Source organism: Hippopotamus amphibius, chromosome 3, assembly GCF_030028045.1.
Source record: "Hippopotamus amphibius kiboko isolate mHipAmp2 chromosome 3, mHipAmp2.hap2, whole genome shotgun sequence".
NCBI lineage: Eukaryota > Metazoa > Chordata > Mammalia > Artiodactyla > Hippopotamidae > Hippopotamus > Hippopotamus amphibius.
The window spans coordinates 198,233,672-198,255,930 of record NC_080188.1 but is presented as its reverse complement, the minus strand read 5'-3'; the positions used below and the strand labels follow the sequence as shown (position 1 = coordinate 198,255,930).

Genomic DNA, 22,259 nt, shown 5'->3' with positions numbered 1-22,259 from the left:
AAGGGGCCCAGGACAAGGACCTCAGGGGGGCCGTCAGCCTCCCTTTGGGCTCCTCAAGTAATCCTGCCCGGGTCCCCAGCCTAGGAGGGGGGCACTTAGCGAGTCTTGCTTTCATTACAGGGAATGAGTAGAAACACACCCTGACCTGGGGTCACGAGATGCAGCAAATAAAACTGCAGGACGCCCGGTTAAATTTGAATTTCAGATCAACAACAAATAACACTGTAGGAGAACTATGTCTCAAATATGGCATTTCACTGTATTTTACCTGGCAGCCCCCCGGAGCCCCACAGCTGAGCAGCTCCAGCTTGAGTCTAGGAAGGCAAAGGGGCCACTGTCCTGTATCTTTTGTGCGAGGCTGACTGCTCAAGGAAAGAGCAGGCTTGGCTGGGGCAGGAAGGGAGGAGATGAAGGGTCGCTTCCAAGTCCCCGGAACATGCTGTGGTGTCAAAATACTGAGACTGCAAAAAGCTATCTCATGACCAACAAAAGAGAGCACCTGTCTGGAGTGACGAAAGGAAACTCCGCCAGGTTAGGGGTTAGGAGGCCAGGGGTCAGTCTGCTGAACCATGAACCAGCCGTGTGACCCTGTCCTCACTGGGCCTGCGTGTCCTCAGCTGTGAAAGGCCAGCCTCGTTGGGCTCTAATCGCCCCCGAGTCTGGTTCTGAGAACTGGGACAGAAGAGCTGAGTCTGCTCGTCTGGGAAACGGGGCTGGACACGCCCCACCCTCTGCCACAGCTCACCTGCTCCTCCCTCCCCGAGGTCCTGGGCCTCTGGGCTCCAGCGATGCTGTCCAGCAGACATGGGCTCTAGGGCCCGGGTGGCTGGAGCGGCCAGCAGAGAATGGACAAATGACTGGCCAGAGACTTCCTCTGGACCAGTTCTTCTTTTCCTTAAGCCCCTGGATGCTTTTGATGTGTCAGACTAACTTCGTTTCATTCTATTACAAGCCCCTCTATATTCAATTTTCTTAACTTGTGATATATGATCATAGATTATAAATAATATGCTGAGATATATATATCATCTATATTTTTTAAGTTAGAAGACTTATTGAAATAGAATATAAGGTAAAATTATAAGGTAACACCACTGCTTTTTAAGCATTTGTAGAACTTTCTTTTTGGAAGACGTGCCCACAGATCCTTTGCATATTTAAATAAAATATATACTCAATGGAGACCGACCTTTGTTATCTGAAGTGGATTTGATGCTTGTAACTGAAGCCAAATCTGAGCAGGGAGGCTCTCAGAGGACTTAGGATCATTTCTGCCCAGACACACGTCCTGACAACACAGGAGCGGGGCTACTTTTCTCAGATGGCCCCTAAAATGGCACAAACGACCACCATATTTTGTTTAAAATTTTTTTAGAGGTTCCAGAAGCATTTTGAGCAACGGCAGAGCCGGTGGAGTCCTCCCGCTTAGCCACCGGCACCTGCATGCGTCCTGTCTGCGGGCCTCCCTGCTTCTCCAAGGGCAGATGGAGGCTCTGCCCCCGAGGGTCCGCGCGCCCTGCTCCCTGCCCCCTGCCCTCTGCGCTGGTCTCACGGGGCGGGGGTGGGGGTTCAGCTGCCCGTCCCTGAGAAAATCCCACAGCCCGGGGTGCTCTCCCAGCGTTTCTATCACCCTGCCCCCTGCTCCCCCCCCAGAGTCCTGACCCGCGGTCCCGGTTCTGCCGTCCCCACTGGCTCTGGCATCAGTCCTCCCCCATACCCCCGCCCCTCCCTCCACCAGATCCCGGGTGCACATGGCTTTGCGCTGTTCCCAGAGCCTCTCCTGAGCGGAGCGGAGCCAGGACCTGCCCCGGCAGCTCCCGACCTGAGTCACGTCTGAAGTCCCGCCAGCAGAGGAGCGGCGAGGAGGGCTGGGCCTTGGGGATCGGGAAAGGAAGGCGTTCTCACCGGGTGTCAGGGAACAGGCACAGGGAGGGCGGGGTGGCTGGGAGCCGGCAAGGCTGTCGCGCATCAGGTAACGGACCAGACGCAGCGCCCAGCCCGGCCGCACGCGGGTTCTCCCAAGACACCCTCGGGACGAGCCCCCTGCAGGCCCTCCTGCAGATCTGCACGTGTGACAACCCCTCACTGCCCATCTGATGGCACTTCCCAGTTAATGGAACACGTCAACCCCCCGCGTGGAGGTGAGGCGCACCGATGAGGTGAGGCACACTGATACCCGGAGAAGCCACAGCGCCAGAGAGCGGCAGGCCCAGGGCTAGAACCCGAGCGTCCAGGTTCTGACTGGGCGACGCGTGACATCTGCGCCATCAGCACGACGGCTCATCTGACTGCTGGGCCCGTCCGGGGACCTGCCCTCCTCGGGCTGCTCCTAATCCTTTTCATGGCATCTAAGTCCGCCTCTCAGGTTCCGCCTGCTCATCAGTCTTTGTGTCAAAGCCTGGTCCTCACATCTGAGCCTGGTCTGCCAGCCTACTGGGCTCCGTCAACTGCATTGATCCATTACTGGCTTTGAGGGTATCAACTGACATCAAGGATCGGGAAAAAAGGAGGGAAATAAATTCACAGCAAACCTAGTGAAACCTGTAACATGCAAGAAAGACAAATCCTCCCAAATTAGCCCCCAAAGAACTTAGGTAGGAAGGAATCAAGCACATCAAGAAAGAACACCTAACTCACAAACCACCCACCTCTCTCTTGCCTGGGACCCCGACAGGCGTGGTGACGTCTGCGGACAAGGTGGACTCAGAGCTATAAAGCTGCTAGGAGCCAAGCCCAGGCAGACAGCGCCCAGGGCCCCGTGCAGAAGCTGCCTGCACACCCAGCTGCACAGGCCTGCGGGGCCTCACAGGAGAACTCCCAGAGCAACACAGGCTAACGTAGAGACTGGCAAAAATAAAGGGACGTCACAGACTCTGCAGGCTGGGCGAGCACCTGGGTGGCACCGAGCCCAACACCCCAGTTCTGGAATAGAAGAGAGCTCCTGCACAGACTTGTATGCCTGAAGCAGGGCCTCTGCCTCGGAGCTCGGTGCAGAGGTAGGGCTATAGGAGTATTTGTTCAGTTACGGGCAGATGGGCACGGGGACGAGATCACAAGAAAGCCAGTGACAGGGCCAGGATTAAAGCATCTAGGACAATCTCTACTCATGCTAACTTTTCAAAAACACTCTTTTTTTTCAAGACATATTTTACTTAACCCTATGTATACAAAATATTATTATTTCAGTATGTAATCAAATAGAAAATATCAATGACATGGTTTCATTCTCTCATTTTGTGTCGTCTTCAAAACGGAGTGTTCCACACGTACAGAACATCTCAATTTGGATGCTAAATTATCATGGGAAATCGATCTGAACTCTTTCTTCCTTTCCATCCTTATCGAAGTATCATAGCGCTACAGGGCTGTGCCAGTTTCCACCGTACAACGAAGTCAATCCGTTGTATGTATACATACACCCCCCAGACGCCCCACTCCTGGGCCTCCCTCCCAACCTGCCCATCCCACCCCTCTAGGTGGTTACAAAGCACCGAGCTGATCTCCCTGTGTGATGCAGCAGCTTCCCACGAGCCATCTACTTTACACCTGGTAGTGTATATGTGTTACTGCTACTCTCTCACTACGTCCCAGCCTCCTCTCCCCCACAACATCCTCAACGTCCGTTCTCTACATCTGCGTCTCTATTCCTGCCACTGGGTTCATCAGCACCATTGTTCTAGATTCCATATATATGCGTTAGCACACGGTATTTGTTTTTCTCTTTCTGACTCACTTCACTCTGTATGACAGACTCTAGGTCCATCCCCTCGCTACAAACAACTCGGTTTCATTCCTTTTTTTATGGCTGAGTCATATTCCATCGTACATATGTGCCACATCTTCTTTACCCCTTCATCTGTGGATGGGCATTTAGGTTGCTTCCGTGTCCTGGCTATTGTAAATAGTGCTGCAGTGAACATTGTGGTACATGTTTCTTTTTGAGTTATGGTTTTCTCTCGGTATATGAAAAAAATCTTAAGAATGATTATAATCAGGTTTTTTATGCACATTATTTCATCTAGTCCTGACAACAACCCCCAGAGGCAGACTTTGTTACATTCGTTTCACACGTGAGGGAACCGAGGCCCAGAGGTAGAAGAATCTCCCCCAAGGTCACATGCTCAGCCGTAGCACACCTGGAACTTGAACGCGGGTTTGTCCAACTTACACACTCCAGCTGCACTCCCACCCCGCCGCCCCAGCACACATCCTTGGTCATCAGCACATCCTGAGGGGACGGGTCCCTCTGGGATTTTTCTAGAAACATCTACCATATACCTGACTGGACCACAAGAATTCAAACGTCTTTCAAATCCATGATCAAACTAGACATACCGGCAAATGGACTTTTTTTAAAAAAAAAGAATATGATGTTTTCTTTATGCTTTTTCTAAAAATGTTCTCATTTGAGACATTCAGAACTACGCAGTCCGTGCAGACAGGAGGCTGCAGTAAGAGCCGCGTGTGACACGATGGCCGCACGGACCCCGGGGGGCTCCCCCTCCGGGACCCTTCCCACCCCCCCGTGGCCTCCTCCGCAGCCAGGACACGCCGTCTCCTCCACACACCCTGAACCAGCCCCCCACAGCCTCCAGGAAGCAGCTCCTTACCGGGTACCCCCACGCGCCGTGCCCCGCCTGGAACTTGGAGTAGTAGCTGCTGCGGCCGCTGGTGCCGTAGTTGTTGTAGTTGTCGGCCAGGCCGTCATCCACGGAACCTTGAGGACAGGGCAGGGTTAGGACGAGGCGCCCAGGCGATCCCCGCAGCCTCCTCCCCGGGCGTCCCCTGTGCAGCCCGGTGCCCCGCGGACCTCGGAGGAGACCGGGGCTGAGCCCTTGGAGGGGGAGGACGGGGCGCCAGGAGCCAGCCCTCCACCGCCTCCTCCCTCTCTCCGCCGCCTCCACCGCCAGACGGCTGCAGCGCCAGCTCCGAGGGTCCCGGCCGAGCCCCTCCTGGGGGTCCACCCCTGCAGCCGGGGCCAGGCTGACACCTACAGGTCAGGAGTCGGCCTGGAGGGCCTCGGCCCCGCACGGTCCCGTCCAGGGATTCATGACTCCTCGGTCCGCAGGATGACCCTCCCACTTGGCAGCCACAGCCAGGAGCTCAACACGGCAGGTCCAGAGCCCCGAGGTCAGGGTCAAGGCAGACCCGGAGGACCCAAGGCCAACGCCAGGCGGGACTGTGGCTCCCGAGCCCGGCCCGGCCCTGCTAGTGGCGGGGGGACCTTCCGCCCCCTCCTGCAGCTCCCAGGCGCCCCAGCGGCTGCGGGGGGAGCGGCCACCAACCTCAAAGACCCGGCGAGGATTAATTACTGCGTTCCAAGTGCTTGGGGGCCCACAGAGGACAGGCTCCGGGGAGGACAGGGTCACCACGATCATGAGGGGCGGCGTGGCTGCGGAACACAGCCTGGACGCCGGCCTCCGTCACTGGATGTCAGGGGAGCCCAAAGGACGGCCCGGCTCTGCCCGCAGTCCTGCTGCCCTTGCAGCGTGGCTAACGGTGACCTGCCTGGGGCTCTGCGCACGCCGTGTCCCGGGCCGAGTCTGCCTTCCCTGCTCGGCCACAGCCACTGAATCGCAACCGTCATTAAACCCAAGCTCAAAATCCGCCCAAGAGCCTGTCCCGCTGTCCGTACCCCAGGTCACATCCTGCCTGGTGCCCCGTGTCCTAGACTAGCAGCCACGGCTCTATGGCCTGAGCGTCCGGAGCAAGGCTGGCCCCACCGTCTTACGACATCACGGCCCCTGGGGAAGGTCGATCCCGGGAGAGGGGTCCGACCCCTGCATCAGGGGAAGGGTCCCGCCGGGATCCCGCCTAGCTCAACTCGCCCCTCCCCGTCGGCCGTGCCCCCTCAGACCCCCAGGCCTTCGGGGGTGCGCGCTGGAGCGTGGGAGCTGGGGGAGAAGGCAGAGCAGAGGGGCAGTTTTGGGATGTGGCCGGTGTCGCTGCCTGGTGCCACCTCCTCTGTCCAGAGCCCGGTGAGCCCCACAGCTCACGGGGGGCACCACCCCGATCCACCACGCCCCCCACCATGGGGGGCCAGCTGGCCACTGGGGAGGCCGACCCCGGCAGAGACCCCCGCCCCGGGAGCCTAGAGGTGTTGAAACGGGTCTTGGCTTTGGGCCTCGGCTTCCTCTTCTGTAGAAGGAGGGGCTGGGCTCTGTGCCCCGCGGCCCCGTGGTTGTGCGATGACAGTGATCGTGCCTGACGGCATCCAGGGAAGCCCAGCCTCTCCTCTCCAGAGACGCTGTCAGCAAGGAAGACGTCAGGGCATCAGAGGCTACATTACCACCTCCTTTGCTGCCCGCCTCAGGGCCCCCCCCGGAGGTGTCCCCACTCAGAAGGCCCCAGGCCCAGGCCTGACTCCAGGTCCCTGCTGGGTGCAGGCAGCTTGGGCCGCTTCCTTTCTCCAGAGGCCTCCCCTCTGGAAAGGCTGCCTTGGGGGGCGTGGACCCCTGAACTCACTCTCACGGACGGAAGGGGCCGCGGCCAGGACCCCCGGTGGCCGACAGCCAGCGTCCTGTCCACCTCCCCTCCGTCCGGCCCGCTCCCGCCATCCCTTCCAGGGTGGGCAGGCCAGGGCTCACGTGGGCAGGAATTTCTTACCCAAGGGCAAGTGTGGGTCGGCCAGCTGCTTTGGATGCAAACTCTGGGGTGGTGACAGACACAGCGTTCTGGGAGAGGCGTCCCCAGGAGGCTCTGTGGAGGGCAGGCTCCCACGGGGCCGCGCCCTGCTTGGGAGGGAGTCTGACAGCAGTGATGCCACTCGCCCTCTTGGTCATCAGGTGACGCATCTCCTCCCCCACGCCCTGCACCCGCCCGCCCGCCTCTCCCTCTGCTCCGTGTGAAGGTGGAGAGTTCTCGGCCATGGAGGCAGACAACCTCTGGAACAGCCTATCATTCCAGGCCCTGCGGTGCTGATCGGCGTGGGCCGCAACCTTCGCTTCTGGTTGGACCAAGGCCTCCAGGCCCCGCCAGGCAGCCCCTGCGGGCACCTCCCGAGATCCCCTGCAGCTGGGGGTCGAGCCGCGTGACTCCCGCCCACCACAAGCTGCTCGGCCTGGCCTGCTGGCGGCCGTCACCCCAGCCAGCACTGCTTCTTTGACACGAGGCAGCTGCCCCTGGGCCCAGGTTTTGGGGGAGGGGCGTCCAGAGGCCTCGCACACGTGCCGTCACACCCTGCAGTGTGCCGGACACCCGAGGGGGTGCGGCCGTGGGTGAGAGCGTCGCTCCCACCGCAGAAGCGAGCACGCCTGCTCCCGACCCTGGGCGGTCTGGTCGGGAAGCACCACCCCCTGAAAGTCACGTGCAGTAGGGAGCACACGGGGCTTCCCACTGAGGGTCATGGGACAGCTCTGAGGGCCTGCACGTCCCCACGGGCCCCTCGACCCCTCCGGACGTCACTCCTGGACGCCTGTCCTGATGACCCGCACCTGGTCCCCGCGCCCAGGCCGCCCGTCCTCTCGGTGCAGGGCGTGGTGAGGTGTGGCGCCCCGTCTCGCCCTCGTGGCAAGCACGCCCTGGTGCCCGGAGGCTCCGTGTCCCCAGAGCTGCAGAGGGGACCCGGGTCCTGGGCTCCTCTCGGCCAGGCCCCCCTCCCACCAAAAGAGGCCCCTGGTGGATCAGGGAACCAGGGAGAGGCGGAAGCCAGAATGCCCAAGGCTCTATCCTCGGGGCGGATGCTCGGTCCCGGGGCGGGAGGGGCGGGGGTCCAGCGCCAGCGTGCCGCACGGTCCCCCCCACTGCCTGGGGGGCACTGCACCCCCTGTCCTCACTGGAAGGGCCCACGGGCCTCTCCGCGAAGCCGGGGCAGCCCAGCTGTGTGTCTGCCACGAGGCCTGCCCACCCACAGAAGCCGCGGTCAGAGAGCAAAGGTCGGCCTTCCCTACGAACCGCATCTCCGGCCGCCCTGCCCACACAGAGAGGTCACTACCGGTCACTGCTGCAGGAGAGGATCATCTCAGAGCCCACCCCCGCCCCCCGCACACAGCAGCACCCTGGTGCCCCTTCCCCTGGGCCCGGACGTGGCCTGACTCTCCCTGGGTCACAGGACACCTGGGATTCCTTCCCACCGGGTCGGGCCCGCCTTCGCAGGGATGACTCAGCCTTCACCTCCAAGCTTTCCGTGGGTCACACCCACCACGCCTGAAACATTCCTGCTCTCCTTCTCAGCCAAGCCTCTCCCTGCAGCCCAAATCCTGCACGAAACCAGCTCCTCCTGGAGACGACCCCCCCGGGCGCCCCCGCCCCGGGTGCCGAGCTGTGTCAGCACTCTGTCCACCTGCTCGATGCCGTGCTGTACACTCTTTGTGTCTGTGGCTGGGGCGGCGGGGGGCGGGGACGGGGGGCACAGGGGTTCCCCACCCACCCCGACCCCAGGACCAGACTCCACCTGGAGAAGACCCTCGGGGCATCGGCCGGCCTGGCGCCGGGCTGCTCCAGGGGCGGAGGTCACCTGAAACGCCTCTCCCCCACCCAGCCTCCCCCACAGCCCCGCCCCTGCTGGTCAGAGGCCCTCAGAGAGGGATGTCTGCGGACCTGCTTCCCACGAGGCCCCTGCCTCTTCTAGCTGCTTCTGCACGTGCCTCAAAAATACCTTCACTGCACCCCTAAATCCCTTGCAGCCAGCAGGCCCAGCAGGGCGAGGCCCACGGCAAGAGGAGTTTAAGCGAGACAACGAGAAGAAGTGTCAGAAGAGGGCACCGAGCGGTCTGGGCACCTGACTGTCCCGCAGCCCAGCTCCTCCGCCCAGGCCCGCAGGGGGCTCGCGGACACGCCGCCCTGTCCTGCAGGGAGGAGGCCAGCTCAAGCCCACCGGGCACTCTGGCGCAGTCCTGCCCTTTCCCGGGCATGTGTACGGAACAGAAACACCAAGACAGACGGGGCGTGTTCAAACCAAGCTCTGTCGGAAGCCTGCTTCTCCTCCTGATGAGCTGTGCGTGGCCACCGTGGAGCCCCGGCCGTTGAGCCAAAGGCAGGACCGGCACGGGGGCGGGGCCAGGCTGGGCTCAGGCCCCCCGGGGGGGCGTCCAGAGGAAAACATCGTCACCAGCACCTGCCACACTAGACGTCCACCCGTGTGTGTGCGCGTGTGCATGTGTGTAGAGACGTGTGCGTGTGATGGGGGTGGTCCCCACGCTGGGTCTCTGTGTGAGGGAGGATGGGGACGAGAAAACCTCACTGCACATCGGAATCACCTGGGAGCCTTTAGAAGTCCACATACCCACCCTGTCCCCGTAATAACTAAAACGGAACCTCTGGGGGCTGGACCCCGGCACTTGTATTCTGTAAAAGGCCCAGAGAAAATAAAATGCCCAGACTATTCGGAGGTGCAGCCACATTTGAGAACAGTGCATTGGGAGGCATGTTTTGGTGATGTGAAGCTTCCTGGAGGGAAACTGTGAGGGGTAGGTCTTGAGGGGAGGAGCCTTTCTGCAGCTGCAGGCAGCTTGGGGAACCGGTCTGCAGGGGCAGTGAGTTCTCCGTCTATTTCCAGTGAAGTCTCTGGAGATGATCTCACCCCACCTCTTACAGTCGCAGAGACCCAGAGAGAGGCAGGGACTTGCCCGAGATCACACACCCGTTGGCAACAGCCGCAGGGAGAACTCAAGCCTGCTGACACCAGCTGCACTCCTGCCGCTCCACAAGTTGCAAGGCGGGTGTGCGCGCGCGTGTGTGAGCACACACGTGTGTGTGTGCCCGGGTGTGGGTATATGTGTGCATACGTGTGTGGCTGTGTGGTGTGTGCCTACAGAGAACCTCGCGGGAGGCTACCTTCCATGGAAAACAGCCTTCCAATTTGTTTCGTTCAAACATCACACACTTTCTGTCACATACCGTCCCAGAAGTAGCTCCCAGTTTTAAACCTAGAACAAGTGGCTTATTGATATTTACAATTTGGTGTGTGTGTGGGGGGATTTCTTTTGTTTCGTTTATTTGTTTTTAACCTCCGTCACTGCGCTCAGCAAAGGAGCAGGATTCAGCAGCAGGCACTGCTGTGAAACGCCCGGGATACTGGGCATTTTTGCATGTGTTGTAACAGGCTGGCGGAAACTCTGGCTAAACCCGCAGCTCCGAGCCAAGAGGCATCGTGAAGAAACAGCTCTGGTTCACCTGAAGTTTAATTAGGATGTTCCCCTGCTGGGACAGGCCAAAGCATGGACACCCCGTACCTCCTCTCATCTCATCTTTGGTCTCGAGGAAATAACCCCGGAAGAGATGTCTGTGCCCAGCCTGTGGTGGGGACAGAACACCTTCCAGGAGAGTGGAGACAGCAGAGCCTCCCAGGGGCAGAGGCTCACGCGGAGACACAGCTCCACACAAAGCCAGAGCCGGCCAGCGAGGCCTTGAGACGGGGCGTCCCTCCCCCAGGCACAAGGCTGCCGCCAGGAGGGCCTGGGGAGCTGGACACCTGCCTGGCGCACCCCACCCCCACCTCGGACCGTCCCACCTGGGAAATGGTGCTTCTGAGAAGAGTGGAGATGGGACCCTCGGCTCCAAGGGTGACGCCGTCTCAGGGCAGTGGGCAGAGTGGGCGGGCTAGGAGTCCCTGGAGTGAGCAGTGATGTGTGCAAGGAAGCGGGTTCCACCCGAGCTCCGTGCGTAAGTGTGTGTGTGTGAGAGTGTGTGTGACAGTGTGTGATAGTGTATCAGTGTGTAGTGCAAGAGTGTGAGTGTGAGTTTGTGATAGTGTGTGTGTGCATGTGAGAGTGTGTGAGTGTGTGTGAGTGTGTGTGCGTGTGAGTGTGTGAGAGTATGCGTGTGCGTGAGAGTGTGAGTGTGAGTGTGTGATAGTGAGTGTGTGTGCCTGTGAGAGTGTGTGAGTGTGTGTGAGTGTGAGTGTGTGATAGTGAATGTGTGTGCGTGTGAGAGTGTGTGAGTGTGTGTGCATGTGAGTGTGTGCAAGTGCATGCGTGTGCGTGTGCGAGTGCGTGCATGTGCGTGTGCGTGAGAGTGTATGAGTGTGTAGTGCAAGAGTGTGAGTGTGAGTGTGAGTTTGTGATAGTGAGTGTGTGTGCATGCGAGTGTGTGAGTGTGTGTGCATGTGAGTGTGTGCAAGTGCGTGCGTGTGCGAGCGTGTGCGTGTGCGTGTGCGTGAGAGTGTGTGAGTGTGATAGTGTATGAGTGTGTGGTGCAAGAGTATGAGTGTGTGTGAGTGTGAGTGTGTGATAGTGAGTGTGTGTGCATGCGAGTGTGTGTGTGTGCATGTGAGTGTGTGCAAGTGCGTGCGTGTGCGAGTGCGTGCGTGTGCGTGTGCATGAGAGTGTGTGAGTGTGATAGTGTATGAGTGTGTGGTGCAAGTGTATGAGTGTGTGTGAGTGTGTGATAGTGAGTGTGTGAGCGTGTGAGAGTGTGTGCGTGTGTGAGCAGTGGGTTTCAACTTGGATCAGAGGAAATCTGTGTTCAGCTTTAGGAAGAGATTCCCAGCAGAGGATAAAGGACGTGAACGTGGCAGTGCCTCCTCGCGGGCCCGACGGCAGTGTGCCAGCCCCTGCCCCCACGGTCCGCCCCGCACGGACTCCCCCTCTCAGGGAGGTCACGTATCCCAGCCCCCATCTCCAGCGGGGTGGCCACGTCCCCGGGTTCCTCCTGCTTCTCACAGGGTGCCCACGGGGACCCTCAGGAAGTGCGGGCGGCAAAGCCCAAGGGCCCCTTCAGGAAACGGCGGGTGGGCAGGTCCCAAGCAGCCTTCTACAGGGTCCCCAGGCCCCAGAGACCCCCTCCCTCGCAGGGCACTGCCTGACAGGCTGGGCCATCTGTCTGGGCCTGTGTTTGGGGGAGGGCATGGCAGAGATGGGCGTTCGTGCCAGGCTCCTTCCACAGTGCCCCCTCCCCAGCCCTTGGCGGCTCAAGGCCCCCCCCGACAGGATGGAAGGCAGCCCTATGGGGCCAGCTCCCAGCAAAGGACGCTCCTACTGCCAGAACCTTGGGGGGCCGACTCCTGGCTGTCCTCCACAGGCTACAAACAGAGGCAGCTCCTCTGCCGGCAAGCGGGGCGCACCTGGCCTTCTTCAGGGCGGGGGTCCAGGAGAATCAAAGACCCCAGAGAAAGCTGCTCTTCTCTCTTGGGAAACTGAAGGAGAATTGGAGTCTGTTGAGGGGGGTGAGGGGGATGGCCTGGGGTGAGGTCCTTTCACAGCTGCCAGTTACCCCTCCTGGGAACCAGAGCAAACACATGCAGTGAAACCAATGGGACAAAGAGGGACCTAAGTGGGGAGAGGTGGTCACGGAGCAAACAGGGGACTCCTGGGCGGCGCCGGAGAAGAGACAAAGCCAGATAAACCAGAAACACCAGCTCCAGGTGGCCTGAGCGCCTCGCCCAGTTACAGTGCCACCGGGGAAACTGGTCAGAGCCAAGGGGAGAGGGGGCACGCCCACAGGGTCAGCCCTCGGGAAGGGACGTGCCGGCCATCAGGGTCCACCCCCGCCCGCTGACGCCCCCGGAGGACCCTGGGATGGAGACGTGGAGAGAGAGGGAGGGACGTCACCTGCAAGTTGCCAGGCCAGGGGCGGAGCGCTCAGCCAGTGCCCCACCGGGGGAGTCGGAGGGGGTGTTTGGGCACCTGGGCTGGTCTGAGACTTTTCTGGAGCTGTGAGCCCCGAGCTCCGGGACGGAGCGGCAGTGGGACGGGGACAGGTGGGTCCTGACAAGGGAGAGAGGAGGTTGGCTCGAGCTGTGACCGGGCTGTGGCCAGAAGCGAGGCACTTTGTTTCCCGAACCTGCTTCCAGAAAAGGCTGGCGGCAGCTTCCAAGGCACCAAACAGAAGGAAGGAGGGAAGCGCCCTGGAGGCTGGGACTTGAGTCGGGGTCTGGCTGCAGAGGAGTCAGGGGCCCAGGCCGGGGCAAGGGGCGCAGAGCCTTACAGGCCTTCGGGTTAGGGGTGCAGGGGAGTCCTTGGCCAGCCATTTTCTCTCCCTCAGCTCTACTCGGGGGCCACTCGGCGGGGGGGGGGGGGGGGGGTGGTGGAGTGTGCGCGCACGCGCATGTGGGAGCACGGACGGGGGTCCATCTGCTTTGTCCCCCCTCTTTAAGGCCCCCATTCTCCCCACTCTCTCACAGACATCTGACTTGATAAACCTCTCTCTTTTTTTTTCAATAAATAAATCTTGGTTGGTCTGTACTGGTCTGCAGTCTGCAGCCTCTTTATTAGCATGTAACTAAATGCAGCTAAATAAATAAACAGACGGTCGGTGGGCTGATTTGTACCTAATTCTCACTGGGGATGCTTTGTATGCAAGTGTTTGGTCTAGAAATCCTCCACAAAGGCCCCTGCCAGGTGTCATACCTTCCTCCTTGAGTTTCAGGGGTCCGACCCCTTTCCCCTGGCCACCCCCAGGTGGGGGACCTTACCCTGGAGGGGAGGGGGCCGGCCAGGCCGGCACCTACATCCCAAGTGCCCGCCACGAGGGCCCACGAGGGGTGGGGGTGGGGATTCCCGACTCGCCCCTAAGACACTTGTATCTGCGCAGGCTGAGTGGGGCAGGGCGAATCCCGCGGGGCAGGGGGGTTCTCTCAGCCACCGGGAAAGAGGGCATCCTGGACCCCTCCCCGGCCTCAGTCCCGTCCACACTGGCCTCAGGCGACCTTGGAACCACACCTGCCTCTTCCAGGTGCGGGGCTCCCGCTAACAGTCACAAGGGCGCGTCCACTCCCTCGGCCACCTCCCCGGCCGCCGCGCCCCTCCTGGGCCCGCACTCGGGTCTGCGTGGCTCCCTGCCCGTGCAGCAGCCCCGCACCGAGTCTCCCCCGGACTGGGATCCCGCAGCTAAGTGCGGGCAAGATGGGGCAGGGGGTGAGGGAGGCGCACGACCCCGGGCAGCCGGGCAGGACGGGACGCGGGGACAGTTTCGCATAGCAGGCTGCGGCCCCGACTGTGTGTGCCCCGTGAGCGCCCCGTGAGCGGTCCGGGCCGCCGCGCCCCCGAGCACCCGGCGGCTGGAGGGAGCGCGGCTGGAGGGCCTCCGCCCGGACTCTGCGGAGGCGCGCGCCCCTCGCCCCCCCACCCGGAGGCGCGCCGGGGAGGGGCGCACGGCCACGCGGGCCCCCGGCCTTTACCTCGGTTGGAGTGGCTCAGGGTGGACGCCTGGGAGGACTTGGACTTCTGCCGCTTGACGGCCATCATCACCTGCTCCTGCACGCGCTGCCGGCCCGACGTGCCCGTCTTCATCTTCTGGTCCGACGGCAGGGCCAGCGTCGAGTTGTCCTGGTCCTGGAAGCATTCGTAGGCCAGGGCGGTCTTGAGCGGCGAGTGGTTCATGGCGGCGCGGGGCGCGGGGCGCGGGGCGCGGCGGCGGCGGGCGCGGGCTCTTCTCGCGCGCGGCGGCTCCCGGTGCCCACGGAGCGGCGATCCACGCGCGCGGCGGCTCCCGGCGGCTGCTCCCGGCGCGTCCCGGTCCAGGCACTGGCGGGCCCGCCCTCCGCCGGCCTGGATATACCGCCCCGCCCCGCGCCGCCCCCTCCCCGCCGCCGCCGCCGCGCCAGCCGAGCCCCGGGCGCTGCGCGGCGGGCCCCGCGCTCCCGGGGGCAGGGCTTCCAGCCCCCAGCGTGGACCCAGGCGGCTTCCTGCTCTCTCTCCCTTTTCCCCGCTTCCCTCTCCCCGCGACCCGCTGAGGTGAGGCCGCCCCCAGGGAGCCGCCCTCTGTCCCGGCCCCGCACGTTCAGGGGTAAAGTGTGTGTGCTCAGCTCGGCACCCAGGCAGACGTCTGTCCAGGAAAAGGGAGCTTGTCCCCACTGGGCCCCCAGATGCGCATCTCCCTCCGTCTTGAAGTCACAGCGGAGACCAGCCCTGTGGACCCAGGCGCCCAGGTTGAGGGCACGGAGCACAGCCCCCTCCAAAGGCTCTGCTCTGAGGCAGCTTCCAGCCTGCGGGGGTGGGGGGCCTGAAGCCCAGGCCAGGAGGAGAGGAGGTGCAAAGCCACAAAGTAGGACCCCTCCCCCACGGCCGCAAGGCGTGGGCACACCAGGGGAAACGGCATGGGGACAGGGGAGGTCTCTGAAACCTCAGACGTAGCCCCTAAAGTGGGTGCCCCCACCCTAAAAGGGGCTCGATCAAACATACGTCTTTAATGGACGAATAAACGAAGATGAGCTAATTTAAGGTAAATTAAGTCTAACTGGACTCCTACTCAGATCCTTACTGAAAAACCGGAAGGTTGTCTACCCCTTAAAACTACCCGGCTGTGGACTTATTATCCTAGGATGCTGTGTGCCTGTTCCCACACTCCCTGGGGCGTGGGCCGTGATGCTTCGTTCCTGTGACGTTGTCCTCAGACCCCGAGGTAGCGGGCGCCCGGGAATCTGGCGTGTAGCAGGAACTGAACATTTTCAACCTACGTTGATGGAAATCTCTCTAAAGGCAGCGCACCCTGCCTTTCCCCTTCAGCAAAAGACCCTGAGCACATCCATGCACTTCTCCACGACGTGGAGTTCCTGTGCCGGACGCCCAGTGCGGAACTGGCCGTGCAGCCCCGTCAGCGTCTCTGTGCTCGGGTCACCTCTGCTGTCCTTTGTCGCTGGCACTCACAGCCTTCACTTTCAGTTTGCCCTTCTGCTCTGCAGAGGAAGGGCTCCTCAGACTCTGTGCTTGTCGGGGATTCTGCTAGGAAGAATTGAGAAGGCTGGGGATGGTCTCGGGGACCACATGATGGTCACTCGCTGGCTTCCTGAGACGTGGGTGTTATACGCGGAGCCCAGCTGTTCTCCGTAATGCATTCCCAAGACCCACGTGCAGAGCAGAATATCGTAAAGCACGTCATGGTTTCAACAGAAATAGTTTTATAATTGAGGGTTCTGTCCCTAAGAACTGAGCGTCAAATAAACCAGAGATGTGACCAACAATATGTCATAGATACCAAAGTTCAACCCCTGGAGACCTCGACCATCACTTCAAATTGTAAGATTCCGCTTCCAGCCGTCATTGGTCAGGGCTGGACGGAGCCTTGGACAGTTTTCTGTCTCGGAGAGGAGGTAGCTTGCCTGTAGTCACCAGTTAATATGTGGCAAAGCCTCCATTCCATTTGGGCCCGGCGACTCCAGGGCCAGTGCTCTCCCTTCCACACTATCCGGCCTCCCTTATAAAAGTCCTATAAAGTGGCCTTAAAGTACAGTGCACACCAGTGACAGAAGGGCCCCAATGTCCTATAAAGTATACATGACAGCACGTAAAAATACAAGTCCATTGTATCACGCACTTGACCCATCTATAACCTAATATGCTAGCCATAATAAATGTCAATTACATCTTTAAATAATGATAATGTTGCTACCTTTAGGAGGCAGAAGGGCCCTGAAGGAGGTGATGGGAGTAGCCCGTATTGCTATAAAAGGCCATGTTTAGCCCCTGGAAGCTGAAACTGATTATCTTTAATATTGTTTCCAGATACGAAGTTTTTCTAGACGCTTCTCTATTATTTTGATACTGACATTTTTATATGTTGATAGCCGCAGCAAGTATTTGCTGTGCTCCTACGAATCAGGCACTGTCTGGGCCCTCACGTGGACCGTGTCATTTGCATCCTTACCATCATCCTGTGAGGTGGGTACCTACGCCATCATCTCTTTCAGATGAGGAAACAGGCCCAGCAAGGTCAGGAGGCTCTTACGTGGCACAGGCAGGGCCGAGCACAGGCAGCCAGGATCTAGCAGCCGGGCACTCGGTGCCGGTGCCGGGCTGCCTCCTCGTGATCTCCCTGCGACAAGCCTTCTGTGGACCAACCTTGTAACAGCATCCTTTCCCATCACGTGGCACAACATCCAGGCCACCTGGGATCCGGTCCAGCTGTATCCCTAACTCACTTCATGATGCTGGACAGGTCCCCTCCTCCATGCTTCCCACCAAATCTGTAAAGCCAGGAGGTAGATTTGGTAGCTCTCCAAGTCCACCATAGCCCTAACACTCTCTAATTCTGCTGTCAATTAAGGGGGGGGAGGCGGTTAGAGCAGGAGAATCTTGAATTGGGTCTTCTGGACTTTGTCTCTCCTACCCCAACAACAAGGTGAAGTGAAGTCTGGACGTGGACACGGACAGCCCGTCCACTCTGCAGACACTACTTTATCTCCCAGTAACCCCCAGTAACCCCCATTGTTTCGCGTATGAGAAAACACGCTCAGAAACATAAACTCAGTGGTGCAGCCGGGATCTGAACCAAGTCTGACTCCCCCAACTGGAAGAAAGAAAGGAAGGGGACTCGAGCCGTGGGTCTGGGGCCACGGTGAGGTTTGCTCTGGCTGGGGAGATTGGTCTGGCCACAGCTCTTCCCTCGCACCTCTCCCTCCCGCCTGCCCGAGCCCTGCCTCGAGGGGCCCCTGCCTCTGAAGGAGGCCAGAGGAGAGTGCCACAGTCCCCAAGTGAGGAACGGAGGCCCCAGCGATGAGTGTGCTCTGAACGGCATGCCTTTAGGTGGTGAAAGCACCCCAGTGGGAGTGGGCAGAGTCGCGTTCAGAGGGTGTGGGGTGGTCTAGGGCAAGGATCCTGGAAGAAGTTAATTCTGACTTGATTCAGAAACAAGATGAGTCCACTCCATCCTCAAAGCAGGATGACAAGTGGGGCTGGGGCCTCACCCTCTGCTGCCCGCCCTGCAGCACTGCCTGGGGCCCAGACCCCACACTCAGCACCCAGGGCTCTCCGAGAAGTGCCATTCATTCACTCACCGAACACTTGGTGAGGCTCTCCCACGAGGCAGGCCCATCCCAGGACGTGATGTCAAAAGACGCAACGTTCCTGCCTTTATCCAGCTCACCTCCTAGAGGTGGGGGGAGGCCGGGGCTGGCCCAGGGGAAGGCTGCAAGGAGGCCTCTGGGGCTCCTGCTGCGTCTAAGGGTTGAAGCTACTCCTTGTTCAGTTTCCAGCCCCCCAGGTGAAGGGCCCACCTCCACCGGAACCCCAAATGGAGCCGGAAGCGGTCGCTTCCCGTGTGCACCCCTAAGCTGGAAGGGACGGCCCTGTGCAGCCCAGTCCTTCGGCACCTGCCTGGGGCTTCCTGCTCCCGGCTGCCCGGCCTTTTCTAGCCGCGTCCCTGGTCAGCTAGTGGGGTCCCCCGTGGCTGCCCAACTCAGGAGCTACAGGCCTCCCCTGGGGGACCCCGCGGCCCCTCCCCGGCCTCTCAGGAGCCTCCCTTCTCATTTTGTTTCCTACCAGCCCTGCCCAGCTGGCTGGGCGCCGGTGCCTCCTCCCTGCTTTTGCACATAAGTTCCTCGGCGTGCAGCTCAGGCTGTCGCCCAAGTCTGTCCCCAGCGCTAAGCGGGCCAGTCCTGCGGACAGAACTGTGAGGAACGGCCGGGTCCACTTCCACGCACCCTCCGAGCGGTGGTCAGGGAGGGGTCAGAGAGGGGTGCTCGGCCGCCTGTCTCAGCGGGGAGGGAAGGGGCCCCGGCAGAGGGAACTGTGGGGTGGAGGCCATGAGCCTGGCATGTCCTGGGACCCACAGGCCGGTGCGGCCTTGGCGTGGGGAGGGGAGGTGCCCACAGGTGGGCCAGGCGGGCAGGGTGCGCTGTCCCGCACGGCTCTGTGTCTGTGCTGACTGGACCCATCGCAGCTCCATACAGCGAGGGGAGGGCGGGGTCCGCAGATACGGACCAGCCGCGGGAAACAGACAAGCCGTGAGGGCCTGCGGGCGGCACGGGGAACTCCACTGAGCACCGCGCGATAAGCCACGTGGGAAAAGAATCTGAAAAAGGTTAGGTACACACACACATACACACACGTATAACTGAACCACGTGGCTGTACGCCTGAAACTAACGCAGTATACATTAACTATACTTCAATTTTAAAAATTTTTAAATAAATTTAAAAAAGTAAAACATTCTGTTCCTCAGACACAGCAGCCACATTTCAGGTGCTTCCGTGTGTGAACACAGTGGCCCCAGCACAGGCGCACGCGGGACCCTCTAGACCTCTGTCTGGGCTTTGACGCTTATTCTCAGAGGACTGAGAGGCCACTGAGAGGCCTGAAACGAGGGCGACAAGACCCTCCACCCCTGCCTCCTGCCGCCCGTCAGCTCGGCAGGCCTGTGCATCCCTGCGGAGGAACTCCCCAACCAGGAGGGAACTCAGGGCCCTCTCCCGGGACCCTTCGCAGCCGGGTCCTTGTGTTACAGCCCCTGTCGCCTTATTAGCCTGGGGGAGGGGCTGTGTGCTGTTTGCTTCTCTTTCCCCGCCGTCCACACCGCTGGTACACACTGGGTGCTCAATAAATGCTTGTTGCGTTCAGTGGAGGCCACCCTCTTCCTCTGGGGCCGGGTCTCTGGGGTGACGGACACGCGGCACATCCCGGTCGAGGGTGCACCAGCTGCTCCTGGGACCCCGTCTCACCGCTTGCTGTCAGGATTCGCCCAAGGCACGCGGGCCCAGCCCGTCTCGTCTCTCCAGGCCTCCGGGGAGCACAGGGAGCTGCCCTCGCACTTCCTGCGGGAAACCCACGCCAGGACCTCAGAATTCCCTCCCTGCCTGCCCTGGCCGATCCAGCGTCTTGGGAGAGTCCAATCCAGGACGTCATCTCGCCAAGGATCTCAAGGAACAGACTCAGTGTCGACCCCTCGCAGAGCCCTGGACCCTCGCTGCCCTCAGGGGGCCAGGGTGGGAGTGGACAGACCCTGGACCTGACTCCTGGTGCGACCTCACGCCACCCTAAGTGTGGGTGCCCGCAGCCCCGTCGTCCAGGGTCATTGCGCTTGGAAGGTCCAGAGGGGCCGCAGAGGGGCTGCCGGGCCCCCAGTTGGAGGGAGGGGCTGCGAACGGCAGAGGCCACGCCCCGAGCCCTCTGCAAGGGCCCTGATTGGACGATGGGAGCACGCGGCCAGGCCCCCGTCGCCAGAGGCCTTGTGACTAGAGGGGCCGGTGCCCACGCGTCCGCCCCTGCTCTGCGGGTGGAGACGAGGGGGAGGGCCGGCCGTGGGCGGAGAGCGAGCGGAGGGCTGGGTGCCGAGGCCCGGAGAGCGGGGTGAGCCTGGGTGGGTCCTGGGCGGCCGGGCCGGGCCGGGCCGGCTAAGGGCAAGGCCAGGCTGTGCGCCCGGGCCCCCGGCGCCCCAGAACTCTCTCTCGGAGCTGCTCTTCTGGTCTCCCTGGGTGCGGTGGGTGGGGCGGTGGCCGGGGGGCTGGGAAGGTGATGAATAAGGCCGCCTGGTCCAGCCCCGCCCAACTGGCTGCTGTCAGCACCGGCGCTGCTGGGGGCCCGCCCCCCTGCCAACCCAAAGTTCCAGTTCTGCCCTCCCTACGCCGGCAAGCCCAGCGCCGGCCTTTCCAGCTGCCCTGCCCTCTGGCCAGCAGCGCTGTTTTGCAAACCTGTGATAAGACTCGGGCTCCGGGCGGAGCCCCAGCCTCAGGATGCGGGGGTTGGGGGGGCACATGGCTCTGCAGGACCAAAGCTGCTGCAGCACAGCCTCCACGGCCTTCCCAGGAGCCAGCCTGGGAAACAGGAACGGGGCTTCGGGGCCCCTGCCAGCTGTGTGACCTTGAACAGGCCACTTGACCTCTCTGTGCCTCAGTTTCCTTCTTTGTAACGTTAGATTAGTCACACCTACCTCACAGGCTTCTGGTGACCATAAATATGTAGACTGTAGGAGCTTAACGATGAACAGAGTGTCCTTCCCTCCTTCCGCAGCACCTCCTGTCCACCCGCCCTCCCCTCCAGATCCTCCCCCCCTTGGTTCGGCTCCCCCCTCCCTGTGCTCCCCGCCGCCGTCCCACCTCTCCTCCCTTCCTGGGCCACGTCTCCAGAGTCGTGACGCTGTCCTCATTAACCTTGGACCCTCAGAACATCAGAGGTGGGGGCTCACCGACCATCCGGTCAACCTCCTGATTCGTCAGAAGAGGCCCCTGAGAGCAGAGTGGCCTGGTGGCCCCACCACGCGAAGGCCTCCGGCACCATGGGGCCAGGTGGCTGCTCCTTTTGGGGGTCCCCTGGGGGTGGGGGCAGGGGGATGGAGCCTGAGGGGAGTCTGAGAGCGGGTTCCTGTGCTGGGAGAACCGCGGCATCTGGGGGGGAGAGCCGCCACCCCAGAACTGCCGTGGGAGCAGCCGAGCCGGCAGGGCTGGGGTGTGCGCCCCCCCCGGTGGGCCCTGTGCTCCCCGGGTCTCACAGTCACCTGCCCCAGGCCCAGCCCTCGCGGCCTCCTGGTAACCGGGTGAGTCACCCGCCCGCGCCCGCAGACAGGCAGCCACACCCAGGGCAGCGGGCACCCCGACGGAGCTTCTGCTCTGAGCTGCTGGGCGGCAGCCTGCCAGGCCGCGATGGGCGCCTGTGGGAGCCACGACACGCGGGCCTGGGGTCAGGCTGAGACCCCGCTGGGGTCAGAGCCGGTCTGCACGGCCCCCCGCCTCGGCCGGCACCGCCAGCCCGGGTCCTCACTTATCAGGAGCCCCGGGAACGAGCAGGCCGGCGCCGCGGCGTCTGCGCCCAGCGGGCCCCGGCCTCAGGCTGCTCCCAAAGGATCTGTGGTCCCCCGCTGACCTGGCCCGAGTCGTCGCCTGAGGGGTCACGTGGCCTCTCTGCTTGGCAGGGCTGCTGCGCCCCCTCCCCACTCACCCCCCTCCAGCCCAGCTCACGTGGTCGCCCCCCCCGACAGGTGTCCTGAGCCGGACACAGCACCCCCTCCCCACTCAGCACAAGGTGCTCGTGCGTCCCCCAGCGCACCAAAGCTGCCGTGTCACCCGCAGGCCCGGGGGTCGCCGTGGCTCAGCGAGGGCGCGCCTGTCCAGCAGCGTTCCATCTGCGCGTCCTGGTACGACATCCTGTGGCCAGAGGCCCCTTTGGGTACCATTCTGCCCCTACCCTCCTTCCAGGAGGTACTGTCATCCCAGAGGCCCTGCTGGGGTTGGGGCTGGACCTGGGCGCGTTGTGACAAGGAGCTGGAGAGGACCTGGGCTGGGAGGGGTCCCTGACCCCTTGACTCTCGAGCCACCTCCGGCCTTCCCTCCGCTGGCCGCCGCCGCTGCTGCCGAGGGAGCAGGGGTGGGCCGGGCGGCCAGGCTCCTCTCACTCCTTCCCAAAGGCGCCTCTCCGCACGCTTCGCATCTGCAGTGCTGGCCCCTCCTGCCCCAAGGAGAGCCTGGGCGGCCTCTGTCACAGAGGAGTCTGTCTGTCACCCCACTCACTGTCTTGGAAACTGGTGACTTCCGACCCCGCGTAAGCCACATACGCCTGCTCCACTGCCCTCAGCTCAGGACTCGGGCTGGGGAGGGTGGGCAAAGTGGCACAGAGACAAAATTCGAGGCCTTTTAGGAAACGGGACACTGGAGACCGCAGGACGGTGGGAGGGAA

At 61.7% G+C, this 22,259-nt stretch overlaps 1 protein-coding gene across 1 annotated transcript in view; it reads right to left on the bottom strand.

Annotated features, from left to right (window-relative positions):
* PKP1 (plakophilin 1) overlaps positions 1-14,387 on the bottom strand; it is a 43,802-nt gene extending 29,415 nt beyond the window's left edge. Inside the window, exons 1-2 of the mRNA XM_057727649.1 lie at positions 14,057-14,387; positions 4,611-4,717 (exon numbers count right to left, since the gene is read on the bottom strand). Coding sequence (XP_057583632.1) covers positions 4,611-4,717; positions 14,057-14,258 — 309 coding nt within the window. The 5' untranslated portion in view covers positions 14,259-14,387. The remainder of the gene's footprint in view (positions 1-4,610; positions 4,718-14,056) is intronic.
* Between the last annotated feature and the right edge of the window lie 7,872 nt (positions 14,388-22,259).